The sequence below is a fragment of the Hypanus sabinus genome, chromosome 21 (assembly GCF_030144855.1).
Source record: "Hypanus sabinus isolate sHypSab1 chromosome 21, sHypSab1.hap1, whole genome shotgun sequence".
NCBI classification, from domain to species: Eukaryota; Metazoa; Chordata; class Chondrichthyes; order Myliobatiformes; family Dasyatidae; genus Hypanus; species Hypanus sabinus.
In genome coordinates, this window is record NC_082726.1 from 55,685,700 (window position 1) to 55,700,434 (window position 14,735).

The 14,735-nt window shown below is 42.5% G+C and overlaps 1 protein-coding gene and 1 long non-coding RNA gene across 8 annotated transcripts in view; one reads left to right on the plus strand and one right to left on the minus strand.

Annotated features, from left to right (window-relative positions):
- The window catches only part of LOC132379064 (collagen and calcium-binding EGF domain-containing protein 1-like), a 244,161-nt gene that overhangs the window by 43,954 nt on the left and 185,472 nt on the right, over positions 1-14,735 (minus strand). For 2 of the 6 annotated variants that reach the window (XM_059946581.1, XM_059946588.1), the window contains one exon: positions 7,741-10,766. The exons of 2 other annotated variants lie outside the window; for them this stretch is intronic. In XM_059946581.1, the coding sequence (XP_059802564.1) occupies positions 10,745-10,766 (22 nt within the window). In that variant the 3' untranslated portion in view covers positions 7,741-10,744. Of the gene's footprint in view, positions 1-1,032; positions 5,366-7,740; positions 10,767-14,735 lie in introns of those variants that run through there. 2 more of the 6 variants (XM_059946583.1, XM_059946582.1) reach the window with 2 other exon arrangements.
- LOC132379065 (uncharacterized) overlaps positions 1-14,735 on the plus strand; it is a 57,362-nt gene that overhangs the window by 7,789 nt on the left and 34,838 nt on the right. The gene's annotated exons all lie outside the window — the stretch shown is intronic.

A 14,735-nucleotide genomic window follows, 5' to 3' on the forward strand; every position in this document is an offset into this window, starting at 1 on the left:
AATTCACTTTGGAAAGGAAAATTTGAAGTCAGATTGCAGGGTCAATGGCAGGATTTTTAGTAGTGTGGAGGAACGGGGGGGGGGGGGGAGGGGGGTGTTGGGCTCCATGTCCATAGATTCTTCAAAGTTCCTATGCAAGTTGATAGGGTGGTTAAGAAGGCAGACAGTGTGTTGACCTTTATTAGTTGGGGAATTAAGTTCAAAAACCCTGAGATAATGTTGCTGTTCTAGAAAACCTTGATTAAATCACAATTGGAATATTGTGTTCATTTCTGGTCGCCTCTTCATAGGAAGCTTTAGAGAAGGTGCAGAGGAGATTTACCAAGATGCTGTCTAGGTTACAGAGCATGTCTCATGAGGATAAATTGAGCGAGATGGGGCCTTTTTTTCCTTTGCAGTAAAGGAGGATAAGAGGTGACTTGATAAAGGTGTACTAAATGATGAGGCACAGATTGAGTGGACCCCCAGAAATTTTTTTCATCGAGTGGAATGGTTAACATGATAGGAGGTGATTGGAGGAAAGTGTAGGGGGGATTTTTACACAGACTGGTAGGTGCATGGAACTCACTGCCCATGGTGGTAGAGGCAGGTACGTTAGGGGCATTTAAGAGACTTAGATTAGCACGTGGATGATAGAAACATGAAGGGCTATATGGGAAGGAAGGATTAAATTGCTGAAAGGTCAGTGCAACATTGTGGGCCGAAGGATCTATACTGTGCTGTAATGTTCTTTGTTCCAAAACATCCAACTTCCTTACAGCTGGCCTACTGATATAATTAAAGTCAGTCCCTCCGACTTGGAGTCTTCAGTGAATATTTTAATCTTATTAATTTGACAACCTTTGACTTTTTACTTGTCATCATTCATTATTTTGGAAAAAATATATTGAGGGTATTTGTAGGCAGGTAGGCGTGATTTATCCAGATTTGACACTGGGAGATAAAGTCTTTGTTCAGTGTAGTGCTGTAGTCAGCGTGCTGACTTAATTTATTACAGTATTTCCAGAGCTATTACTTTCTCTTCTGGCTTTTCCACTAATAACTCTGGTTACCAGGTCTTCAGATGTTGCTAAAAGGTGTGGGCAGGTCACTCTATCAACTCTGTTAGATCTCTGTTTCCAAGAATGGGGCCAGTAAAAGGGCTGAAGAAGAGGCGCCCCCCCCACCCCCTGTGAGAGGAAGTGTTGTTTCCTACTTTGGAATTGGGGGGAGTGGACGGGTGGGTAAAGCTGGTCAGCTATTCACAAAGAGTCCCCATTCACTTCTCCTAATCTCAAGATTCTGCAGATACTGCAGGTCAGTCAGCATCTATGGAAGGCAATAAACAGTTGACATTTTGGTCTGAGACCCTTCATAAGGGGGAAGGAAGGTGGCGGAAGCCAAAATAAGAAGACGGGGGAAGGGAAATAGTAAGGAGGAAGGAGAAGAATTACCAGAAGTTACAGAAATCAATGTTCATGCCATGAGTTTGGAGGTGCCCAAGAAGGAATTGTTTCTCCAACCTAAGTGTAGCCTCATTGTGGCAGCAGTGGAGGCTGTGGACAGACTTGTCACAATGAGAATGGGAAGTTGAACTGAAATGGGTAACCACCAGGAGATCCAGTGCCTACATCAGACAGAGCGAAGGTGCTCAACAAAACTCCTCCTAATCTTCTCCACTGGTATCTTGCAGCATGACTTTCAGCTTTCTGCTGTAGCCTCACCTTGCTGATTCAGGTTCCATCAATGCTCCTTTTGGTCTCCCGTAGACCATGACTTTGTTGTCTTGAATTCAGTATTAATGAAGAACAAGACACAGCAAAATGTCAGCAAGTGTACACACTTAGCAAGTATTCTGCTGCAAGGGGTGTGTGAGCAGGGTTGGGCTTGTGCACCGGAGTTTGGAAGAATGAAAATTGAAATAGAATAATAGTAAGCTATGTAGGAGGGAAGGGATAGAATGAGGTTAGAGTAGATTGAAAGGTTGGTCCAACATTGTGGGCCGAAGGGCCTGTACTGTGCTGTAATGTTCTATGATACCACTAAAACTGATTATTTGGTTAGTTTTGCATTGCTGGTGGAGGGAGATGTATTCTTAGATGCAAAAATTATAACATTTATGAAGTTCGATTGCTTACCTGTTCTTGCCTCGCCTCTTCCCATTGCCTCTTTATCTCAGCTATCACCCCCTTCTCTTTCAGTCCAGCTGAAGAGTCTCGACTCATAACGTCGACCGTCCATTTCCCTCTGCAGATGCTGCCTGTCCTGCTGTTTCTCCAGAAACTCAGGTTTTGCTCCAGATTCCAGCATCGACAGTCTCTTGTGTCTCCACTTATAAAGTTCAGCACTGAATCTCTAGAACTTGGGTTATCCTGAGATTATTGACACACCATTATCATCCAGGCCATGCTACTGACATTGGACAGGAACCTGGGATCCCACACAACCAGGTTCAGGAACAGTTATTATCTTTCACCAGTCAGACTCCTGGACCAGCGTGGAGAACTTCACTCACCTCAGTGCTGAACTGACTCAATGACCCTTGGATTCACTTTCAAGGACTCCACCACTAAGTATTATTTGTTTACTTTGTTTATTATTTGCATAATTTCTCTTCTGTTGAGCAGTAGATATTTGTCAATCTTTGATAAAATTCAAAGTAAATTTGCTATCAAAGTATGTATATGTCACCCTCTACTACCCGAGATTCATTTTCATGCAGGCATTCACAGTAGAACAAAGAAATACATTGGAATCAGTGAAAAGCTACACTCAAACAAAGGTGGACAAAGAACCAATGTGCAAAATGAGACAAACTGTGCAAATACTAAATAAACAAATACATAATCAATCAATCCTGAGAACATGAGTTGTAGAGTCGTTGAAAGAGGAAAATAGGTTGTGGAATCGGTTAAGTGAAGTTATCCATGCCGGGTCAGGAGCCTGATCGTTGAAGGGTTACAACTGTTCCTGAATTGGGTGGCATGGGACCTAAAACCTATTGTACCTCCTTTCAGGGGCAGCAGCGAGAAGAGGCCTGAATGGTGGAGGTCCTCGATGATAGATCGATTTTCATAAATGGTATTTTTTATTTTCTTGTAAAAGATTTACTGGTTGGTAGGTTAATTTGTCTTCAAAAATGAACCTCGGGGTATTATATGGTGACCTACAGTATATGTACTTTGATAATAAATTTACGTTGAACTTTGAGCTTTTTCCTCTCAACTATTTTATTCATACGAAGTATCCTGTGAGTGAATAACCAGACAGTGGGGATTATACAATTGAATGGTATGTCAATATACTTCATCGGAGCTTATTGTTATTCTTTTGCACTGCTAATGATTACTAATCATGAAGAGGTTAAATGTGAGGTAATATATTGAGCCTTCACTGTGAGGTTTTGTAATCGAATCATCCCATGTCTGCAGGTAATATTTTAGCACGAATACCTTCAAAAAGAAGGTACCATTTATCTCTGTCTGGAACTCTGCCTGAAGGGTTGAAACATTTATGTGATAATTACCTGGTTGTAAGTGAGTAGGAACTAAAACAATTTTCTTAAAGGAAGTGCCATTAAATATTTGCTTATTTTTACCATGACATATCTAAATGCAGATGAAAGTAACATAATTGAAAGGGTGGTTATAATGCAGATGCAGGATTTTGAGTTACTGAACATGATCTAAGGGTGCCATAATATTAGTAGTTTTTGATAGCTGGTTGTAATGAATTGCCTATATAGTTTTTACGTATTGATACTACACCTTGTCAGTGTAGTCATTCTGAGCAATATTTCAAAGTGTCCATGAAAACACTGTCGACATGCAGCAGGACAACTAAAGTTTTAGAGAATAGCTTTATTTGCACTATGAAACATTAAAGTGTACAGTGAAACCCATCATTGGCATCAATGACCATCACAGTCTAAGTGTGTGCTGGGCAGCCTGAGAATGTTGCCATGTTTCCAGTGCCAATATAGCATGACCACAACTTACTAACCATAACCTCTACTTTTCTTGGTACGTGGAAGGAAACCAAAGCACCAGGAGGAAACCCATGCAGCACAGGGAGAACGTACAAAGTCTTTACAGATAGGGGCGGGAACTGAACCCCACTCTTCTCATTGCTGGCACTGTGAAGCATTACGCATGTAACTACTGTGCCCGAAGTGATAATCCTCTTTTTATTTTCCCCCTACGTAGTAACTATTGTCTTTTGTTGCAACCCCAGGAATCCTTTTAAAATAATGTTTCCAACAGAAACACATACCAATATGAGGATCTAACCTGGTCCCAACATATTGATGTAGCTATAAAGAAGGCAGGACAGTGGCTATACTTTATTAGGAGTTTGAAGAGATTTGGCATATCAACAAATATGCTCAAAAACTTCTATAGTTGTACTGTGGAGAGCATTCTGACAGGTTACATCATTGTCTGGTACGGAGGGGCTACTGCACAGGACCGAAAGAAGCTGCATAAGGTTATAAATCTAGTCAGCTCCATCTTTGGCATTAGCCTACAAAATGCCCAGGGCATCTTCAAGGAGTGTTGTCTCAGAAAGTCAGGGTCCATTATTAAGGGCCCCCAGCACCAGGGCATGCCCTTTTCTCACTGTTACCATCAGGAAGGAGGTACAGAAGCCTGAAGGCACACACTCAGCAATTCAGGAACAGGTTCTTCCCCTCTGCCATCCGATTCCTAAATGGACTTTGAAGCGTTGGACATGACCCACTTTTTTAATACACAGTATTTCTGTTTTTGCACATTTTTAATAATCTATTCAATAGATGTAATTGATTTACTTGTTTATTTATTATGTTTTATTTTATTTATTATTATTTTTTTCTCTCTCTGCTAGATTACATATTCCATTGAACTACTGCTGCTAAATTAACAAATTTCACGTCAGATAATAAACCTGATTCTGATCTGAATCACTAAGCCCCTTCATCTACTGCTTTTAGCTAGCTGAATCCTAGAGTGGTTCGACTCTCTCACTGGATTAGTGACAACCAGATACCCAACAAGCTCTCATTGGTCAGATAACTTGGCAGACCCAATGGACTATAAAGTGTCGGCTGTAATGAATTCTCCTGGAAAAACATACTTGCAGTCATATCATAGACTCATAGCATCATACAAGTCATACTCACAGTAACATAGAGGTTAGCATTGGAGACCCAGGTTCAATTCCCATTGCCGCCTGTAAGGGGTTTGTATATTCTCCCCGTGACCATGTGGTGCTCTGGTTTTCTCCCGCAGTCCACAGACATACCAGTTGGTAGGTTGATTGGTCTTTGTAAATTGTCTCGTGATTAGGCTAGGGTTAAATCAGGGGTTGCTGGGCAGCGTGGGCCAGAAGGGCCTACTCCACTCTGTATCTAAATAAATCAATTCACAAGAGAAACATCAAGTGAACAAAAGTTACACACATTAATACTAACCCTTGTTGGATTCTGATTCTTTTAATCCAAGGGTCTTTTGGAAATCATGAAGGAAATTGTGGCTTCATAACTGTTTTATTAAGCATTAATAGAAGAAAGAACATCTGAAACAGATAGTGATAGATGCCTAGTAAGTGAAGAGAGAAGAGCAACATGAAGGTGCTTTTACATGGTAATACACTCTGTGGCCACTTTATTAGTTACACCTACATACCATCTTGTTAATGCAAATATCTAACCAGCCAATCATGTGGCAGAAGCTCAATGCATAAAAACAGGCAGACATGGTCAAGAGGTTCAGTTGTTCAGACCAAACATCAGAATGGAGACGAACTGTGAACTCAATGACTTTGACCATGAAATGATTGTTGGTGCCAGATGGAGTGGTTTGAGTATCTCAGAAGCTGCTCATCTGGGATTTACACACACAGCAGTCTCTACCTAACCTGGGGTCCACAGATCCCTCAGCTAATGGTAGGGGCTCATGGCATAAAAGAAAGTTGGGAACCCCTGCTATAGACTGCTTACAGGGAATGATGTGAAAAACAAAAAAAAATCCAGTGAGCGACAGCTCTATGGGTGAAAACACTTCGTTAATGAGAGAGGTCAGAGGAGAATGGACAGACTGGTTCAAACTGACAGGAAGGCAACAGTTACTGAAATATCTCTGTGATATGACAGTGGTGTGCAGAAGTGCATCTCTGAATGTACAACACATTGAGCCTTGAAGTGGATGGGCTATAGCAGCAGAAGACCATGAACATACATTTGGTGGCCACTTCATTAGATACAGCAAGTACCTAATAAAATGGTGCTGAGTGTATGTTACTATATTTGTATGTATTACTTTGGACCAAGAGCTCAGGAAAATATCTAATCAGAATAGACTATTTTTGGCTAGCATGGATATAAGGGCAGACTATTTCAGTGATTTGTTCCAGGAAAGTTTTTTTGACTTCTGTCATTTCTGATAGTGACTGACTCAGTGATCGATGGTGCAGGTATCTTAATGTGTGTAGAATGAAATAGCACCAAATTTTGAAATCCAGCCCACCTTATCTGCTTTCATATAGTCATTGAGCTGTACTGTACATCAAAGAAACGTGTCCCTTCTGCTCAGCTCATCTATCAATGTTTGCCTGAATCACTGAAGCCTTCCCTTTCCTAACCAGACACCTGTACAAGCAGATTTTAAAAGTTGTAATTGTATCTGCCGTCCCACCATCTCTAACAGCCTGTTCCATTTACCCACTGCCCTGCGTGTCAAAACATTTGATTCTCGGATCCTCTTTAATCTTCTCCTCACTTTGAACCTCATCCCTCAAGTTTAGGATTCCTTCATCCAATGAAAAAAGGCTGCCCTATCTATGCCCCTCAATCTCCTCTATGAGGTCACTCTATAAGCACCTTTATAAACTTCTATAAGGTCACTTCTCAGCCTTCAATGCTTTATACAAATACAGCTGTGCAATCTGGCCTTGTATCTAACATCCTCCGTTTCAGGCATTATGATGGAGAATATATGCACACCTTTGTGTATTATGCTGAGTTCCAAGGTTGTCAAGCAGAGGAGTGGTAGTGGGGACAAGCTCCCACTACCTAAAAGTGCTCCTCACAGCATGCGCCTCAAATAGCCTCTGGCAACCAAGTCCAACTCCTGGCCTTCTCATGTGTTTTAGCCTCTAAGCCCGGCGAAACTATTTCTACTGACAGCAGAAGGGGCAAAGGCAGGTCCTGACACCTTAAAACCAGTGCTTTGGGTAGATGGAGCTCGTCAACCTGGAGAGGGAAAACTGATTTCAAACCTCCGCTGCCTTGTAGCCATACCCACTCATGGGAAAGGCTTCGGGAGTAAACCCTGAGGACAAATCCGGAACTGGAGTTCCTAAGGCAGTCCAACGTTGCCTTCAACCTCGTTCTGGCAGCTCCTGCGATGTCACTGGTGCCAAGCTGGATCGGTTCTTGCCCTTCCCTTGGATAACATCGGTGGCATGGAGAGGGGAGACTTGCTGCTTGGGCAACAGCCGGTCTTCCATACAACCTTGCACAGGCCAGCATCTGGAGAGGGACTCATCCTGTTCTTTTTTTTTGAAGAAAGAAGAAATGTGACTGAGGTGCACAAACATGCTAACTCCAAATGGATAGGTAGAGGGAAACTGTTACCATTAGCGACTGGTTCAGGAATCGGGAACACAGATTTAAAGCTCGTGGGCTGGCTGAGCTGGTCTGCAGAGAGCTCGAGTAGACTTGGTGGGCCAGAGGTCCTGACTCAGCAATGCAGAGGAAGTTAAATGTTTTTTTTTGTGAAGAGATTTAAGTGAATACGCTTACTGTTGAGCTCTCTGGCCTAAGCACATTTACGTCTTTAACTTGTGCATTGATTTTGGTCGATGAGTCTTGCTCCCCTTCTATCACCTTAGCTTGTGATTCTAAATATCGTGTAGTCCTGTCTGTCCAGGAGCTCGTGTTTTTGTCCCTATCTGCAGCAACCCTGCATCTTTTGCATTTGCCTTTCACCTGTCAGCTTGTACTGCATTCCTACCCCCACTCCTAAAAACATTCTTATTCTGCTTATTCCCCCTTTCTTTTAGTCCTAACTTTTATTTATATTTTATTTTACCGATACAGTGCAGAATAGGCCCTCCCAGCCCTTTGAGCTGTGCTACCCCAGCAACCCCTGACAGCCCCGATTTAATCCTAACCTAATCACAGAACAACTTTCAATGCTCAATTAACCTACCTGGTATGTCTTTGGTCTGTGGGAGGAAAAACCCACACATTCCCTGGGGAGTACATACAGAGACTCCTTATAAAATGAGGTCAGAATTGAACTCCAGACTCCTGAACGCATTGAGCTAGAACTGCATCGTGCTAACAGCTATGCTACCGCGGCACCAAACCTGACTAATTGAGAGATGGGTGGTAGTGATCCTCAACAGTGCCTTGTCTACAACGCTCCCAGTAAATGTCACAAGTGGGGGGGGGGTGGGGAGAGAGACCACAGTGCTCTTTTTACTATCCTTTGTAGGGCCTTGCAGGTTCCATATCACAGAATGAAGCAGCCAGACAGGACATTCTCAGTCATGCTCCTGTAGAAAGTTGTTAAAATGGGGGGTTCAGGCTTCAATCACCTCAGAAGGTGCCTTCTTGACTAATGAGAAGGTGTTGTGGGGCCAGGTGGGATTATCTCATATGTGCACACCTAGGAACTTTGTGCTCTTCACTCTCATACTCCCCCCCCCCCCATACATCAACCTTCCCCCTCATCTAGTCTCACCTATCACCTGCCAGATTGTACTCTTATCCCTCCCCCCACCACTTTATTCTGGCTTCTTCCCCTTCTTTCCAATCCTAATAAGGTCTCGGCCTGAAACGTCGACTGGTTATTCTTCTCCATGGATGCTGCTTGCCCTACTGAGTTCCTCTGGAGTTCCTGTACCCGCAGAATCTCGTGTGTGTATTGAGTGCCTACTGGTTTGGCGTGGTTGCCAGATGCTCCTCACTAGCACCAACAGAATTGTTCCTTGCTGCCCCCTATCGATTCACTTGGGCATTGCATACTAGAGAACTGTCTAACTGAGGGACAAACTGGGCTGCCCACAATTCAGTATTAATTTAAATAAATTAATTCTTGGAGGGGGTGAAGAAGTAGCTTAGAGTACTTTTTATATTTTTAAAAATAAAGCATGTATACAATAAATCATTTTGTCATTTAATCTCTCTTGCTCTCACTTGATCATGCACCTTAACCATAAGGCATAGGAACAGAAAAGGCCATTTGGCCCATTGAGATTTTGCTGCCATTCAATCATGACTGACTTATTATCCCTCTCAACCCCATTCTCATGCCCCGTAACTGTTGACACCCTAATCACTAACAAAGAACTTATCAACCTCTGCTTTCAATATACCCAACACACATAAAATGCTGGTGGAGCACAGCAGGCCAGGCAGCATCTATAGGGAGAAGCACTGTCGACGTTTCGGCCGAGACCCTCGTCAGGACTAACTGAAAGGAGAGGTACTAAGAGATTTGAAAGTAGTGGGGGGAGGGGGAAATGCGAAATGATAGGAGAAGACTGGAGGGGGTGTGATGAAGCTAAGAGCTGGAAAGGTGATTGATGAAAGTGATACAGAGCTGGAGGAGGGAAAGGATCATGGGATGGGAGGCCTTGGGAGAAAGAAAGGGGGAGGGGGGAGCACCAGAGGGAGATGGAGAACAGGCAGGGTGATGGGCAGAGAGAGAGAAAAAAAACAACTAAATAAGTCAGGGATGGGGTAAGAAGGGGAGGAGGGGCATTAACGGAAGTTAGAGAAGTCAATGTTCATGCCATCAGGTTGGAGGCTACCCAGCTGGTATATAAGGTGTTGTTCCTTCAAACTGAGTGTGGATTCATCTTGACAGTAGAGGAGACCATGGATAGACATATCAGAATGGGAATGGGATGTGGAATTAAAATGTGTGGCCACTGGGAGATCCTGCTTTCTCTGGCGGACCAAGTGTAGGTGTTCAGCGAAACGGTCTCCCAGTCTGCTTCGGGTCTCACCAATATATAAAAAGCCACACCAGGAGCACCACACTCTCCATTTTTCCTTTTTAAAAATTATTCTTATGCATTTCCTTAGGGGTCCAGGATGGCTTGTTTTTATTTTCACTTTGTAGGTTCCAAAGTGACTACTGCAGCCAATGTGGGATCTGCAGACACTTTCATGGAGCAGATGACGGCTGACAGTGTGGGCAGATGGGGAGTTTATGAGGTAGTGCACCCCTTCCTCTGCTAATGTAAGGCCTCTGTGCACAAACTTCAAGTTCTGCGCTCCATTCCAAATGCTGCTGCTTCACTCTTGTGCCGGAATAGGTTAGAGCTGCCAAGGACTTAGTGGAGATGTTGCACTTCTTCAAAGAGGCTTGGCATTTCAATACCCTTGTGTGGTGAACTACATATACCTGTCTGGACACACCCCCTGCTGACTGCTCCTGTGGCCCCTCCCACTGACCGTGGCTCCTCCCACAGACCCCGGTATAAAGGCGATTGAAGCCTGAGCCCGGCCATCAGTCTCCAGGATGTAGTATGGTGGTTAACAACTGCTTGTTCTTTCTTCCAGTCAATAAACGCCGATATCTCGCCTTCACGTCACAGAGAGAGTTATTGATGGTGCATCACCTTGTTTTGACTCTCTTGTGAAGCCACTGGTTAATATTTTCTCTTTCCTTCTTCCTCTTTCCTCTTCCTCTTTCCTTCTTTCTTTTCCTCTTCCTCCTTCTACCCTCCTCTTTCCTCCTCCTCTTTGCTTCTCTTTCCTTCATTCTTTCTTTCATATGATGTATACGCTGTTACTTGAAGATGGGGGAAAAAGAGGGATGCCTTGGATTAGTGATAAACCTTGTGTTCAAAATGGCAGGCTTTCAGAGACACTTTTGAAAATGAATATCGGTGAACAGTCTGCAGTTTCCTGCATAGATTTAACCTCCATGGATGATAATACAAAAGCAAAACATCACAGCAGTACTTAGCAGTTCAGAAACATCTGTGGGGGAAAAAATAAACTTAACCTTTCAAGTTAATCAAGCCTTGATTGGACAATTCTAATTGTTTTTGATCACTAACTGGTTTTGAAACAAAGTTATTCTTAATTATTATCTTTGATGTAGTGTAATTCACCTGGAAAATTTAGAGATCTATTACCTCATTCACACGGAAACTGTTACTGTAAGAAAGTAATCACGGCTACTCAGGAACTGCTCCAAGAACTCACTTCTATCCAGGCGGTTGGTTAGCAATCTGGTTCTTATCTGGGCACTGGCTCTGCTTCTTTGATATTTTGTGAAGCTGGTTTTGCATCTGAACCCGGATAAACCCTGCTCAGCACTCCTTTTGGAGAATAGAGTCTGGGTCTGCAAAGTTCAATCATTCAGGATAGATCTCCAGCCTCAGGTTGCTCTGTAGTGACCCCTTCTGGCTTCGATATGTTTGAAACACATTTATCTGGATTGCTGGTCCTGGGACGAGGGGAAAAAAACACTTGGACTTTCTGTACAAATCTATTGAAACATCCCAATGCATTTTACAGGCAATGAAGAACTTATGAGAGCAAACTTGCCCTACGCCTTTTTCTTACACTTTCAAGGAAGCTATAGATCTGTACCCCAAGATTCCTTAGTGCCCTAACATTTACTGTATATGTTTTACCCTGTTTGATTACTTGACCAGAACACTGTGGTGGATTTCCTGTAAAGCGGGATTAAAGTGACGAGGTCATTTGAAACAACAAGATGAGTGTGGAAGTTTGGAAATTCTTTGGATATTCCAGCGCTCTGCAGTCTCCAAGAGGATTCCAGGAGGCGGAGGCAGCGTGTGTGAACCTCGTAGTGGGCAGTCTGCAGGATGGGGCGCAAACCGATGTTAGGCTCAATGTTACTGATTAAAGCTGCCATTGTTCACCAATTAAAGCAATGAGGGAGATTGAAGCATCAAAGTGAGTGCAGAGGGTGTGTGCTGGCTGCTTGCCTTCTGATTGGTTGCTCTGTACTGGAGAGGGAAGAACCTGCCGCTGCAACTGAAGGTGCTTTTTCTACGTTCTGGATGTGGACTTTTGTCTATAGACTTCTTTCCAATCATGTAGTTTTTATATTATGTCTTTTTTCACCCGATCTTCCCATTTTTTTTGTGCAAGAAGAGGGAATTGGGGGTTGATGAACACCATTCTCTATAAATTCTAAAGGCTATTGTGCGTGAAAATCTCAGGAGGTCGACAGCTTCTGAGACACTTAAACCACCCTGTCTGGCACCAACAATCATTCCATAGTTAAAGTCATTTAGATCACATTTCTTCCCCATTCTGATGTTGGCTCTGAAAAACAAATGAACCTCTTGACCATGTCTGCATGCTTTTATGCACTGAGTCACTGCCATATGATTGACTAACTGATTCGTTGTTTGCATTAATGAGCTGGTACACGGGTGTACCTAATAATGTGGCCACTGAGTGTTTACTGTATGTCACATTGCAATTCATTTTCTTGTAGGCATTTACAGGAAAAATCAAAAAATGCAATTGAATTTATGAAAAACTATACATAACAAAGGTTGACAGCATCCAAATGTGCTAAAGGGGACAAATCATACAGATATTGGCAATCTTGAGTAACACACAAAATGCTGGAGGAACTCAGCAGGTCAGGCAGCATCTATGGAGAGGAACTGAATGAGGTTTGGTGAATTGGGAGAAGGAGATGGACAATATTAATGGCAGAGTTGATGATGGAATCATTATGTCCCCTTGCAATGTTGGGCCATAAAAACATATCATCAGACTTGGTTCTTAATAAGTAAAAGCAACTTCAATTTACAGAGAAGCCTTCATTTGCTGAGCATGTACACAGTATCCATCAAAATAATGTCAAAGTATTTAAGACATATGGGCAGTTAAAGTCTGATGTCCTTACTAATCAAGAACTTATCAAGCTCCGCTTTAAGAATACCCAATAACTTGGCCTCCACAGCCACCTGTTTCAATAAGTTCCATAGTTTCACCACCCTCCTGAAGTCATTTCTCCTCATCTCTGTTCTAAATGGACATCATTGTATTCTGAGGCTGTGTTCCCACTAAAGGAAACATCCATTCCTTGTCTATCTCTATCTAGGCCTTTCAATATTTGATAGGTTTCAATGAGATCCCCCCTCGTTCTTCTGAACTCCAGTGAGTACAGGCCCAGAGCCATCAAGCACTCCTCGCACGTTAATCCTTTCATTCCTGGGATCATTCTCGTGAATCTCCTCTAGGCCTTCTCCAATGCCAGCACATCCTTTCTCAGATTAGGGGCCCAAAACCACTCACAATACTTCAATGTGGTTTGACCAGTACCTTATAAAGCCTCAGCACCTCATCCCCGCTTTTATGTTTGAAATGAATGCTAATATTCATAAGAATATCAATAAAAACCAATGATGTTGGAAATCTGACATAAAATCAGAAAATACTGGAAAGACTCAGGAGGTCAGGTAGCATCTGCAGGGAGAGAACAGAGTTTATGCTTCGGATCGCAGACCCTTTGTCAGAATTGGAAAAGAGCTTTTGGGAAGTCAAATTTAGTCATACGTATAAGTTAATATTTAGTTTAGTGGGTAAAGCCTTCACCAGCTGGTGAGCTATTAACAAGATTTAAAAGGTAATAGAGGTGACTGATACTTCGATAAAGATTAATTTTATTTGTCACATGTACATCAAAACATACAATGAAATGGGTCAGTTGTGTCAACAACCAATACAGTTGAAGGATGTGCTGGGGACAGCCCACAAATGCCACCATGCTCCTGCCACCAACGTAACATGCACACAACTCACTAACCCTAACCCATACATCTGTGGAACTTGTGAAACCCACGCAGTCATAGTAACAGCATAAAACTCCTTACAGACAGCAGCGGGAATTGAACGCCAAGTAGATCGCTGGTGCTTTAAAGTGTTATACTAACTGCAAAGCTGCTGTGCAGCCTCCTAATATGGGCAGTCTTTATAATAAACCAATCTCTGATCCCTTTTGGCTAAAGGTTTACAATCTTGTTTTAAAATAATTAATTGAATCAGATTCTTGTGAGAGAACTCTCCCATTCTATAAACTTTTGTTTGCGAACGTCTCACCTGAACAGCAGTTCTTTTTCCCACGTATATTAGGTACTGAAACCTGATAACAACCTTGTGTATATTCCATTATATAAATAGGTTGCCACTTAACCACTTTGAGATCAGACAGTCTGGTTTGTTTCTTTGTCTAGTATGTAAACCAGACACTAAAAGTCTTTGTTCATTTCAGTTTATTTTCTGCTTACAATTTAAGGTTTGCCAACTTGAGTTGGTTTCATCACGTGATCTCTAACCCACTTCCTGGCTCCCATGATTGTTGAATAACATTTTCTGGTTATGGTCCACCCCTCATGCCAATTTAAATGCTGAAATCACAAAAATAATGTTTCAGAATTTATCAAAGTTTCTTGATTGCTGGCCAAAGAGTGTGGAGGTTGCTTAGTGGTTCATTTATTGGGCTGCTCATTCAGAGATCCAGGCTAAAAACACACGTTCTAGCACAGAAGCTGGACTCAAATTCAGTTAATTAAATAATCTGGAATTTAATTCTACCACCATTTATTTAACTAAAAAGAAAAGCTAGCGTGAGAACTGGAAACAACTGCACTGTGGTAAAAACAAACCTCGTCCAGCAAGCTCGGCTTGGAAGGAAATCAGCTGATCTGATCTGGATGTGTCTCCAAACCTGACCAATGTGGTTGGTTCTCAGTAGTCATCTACA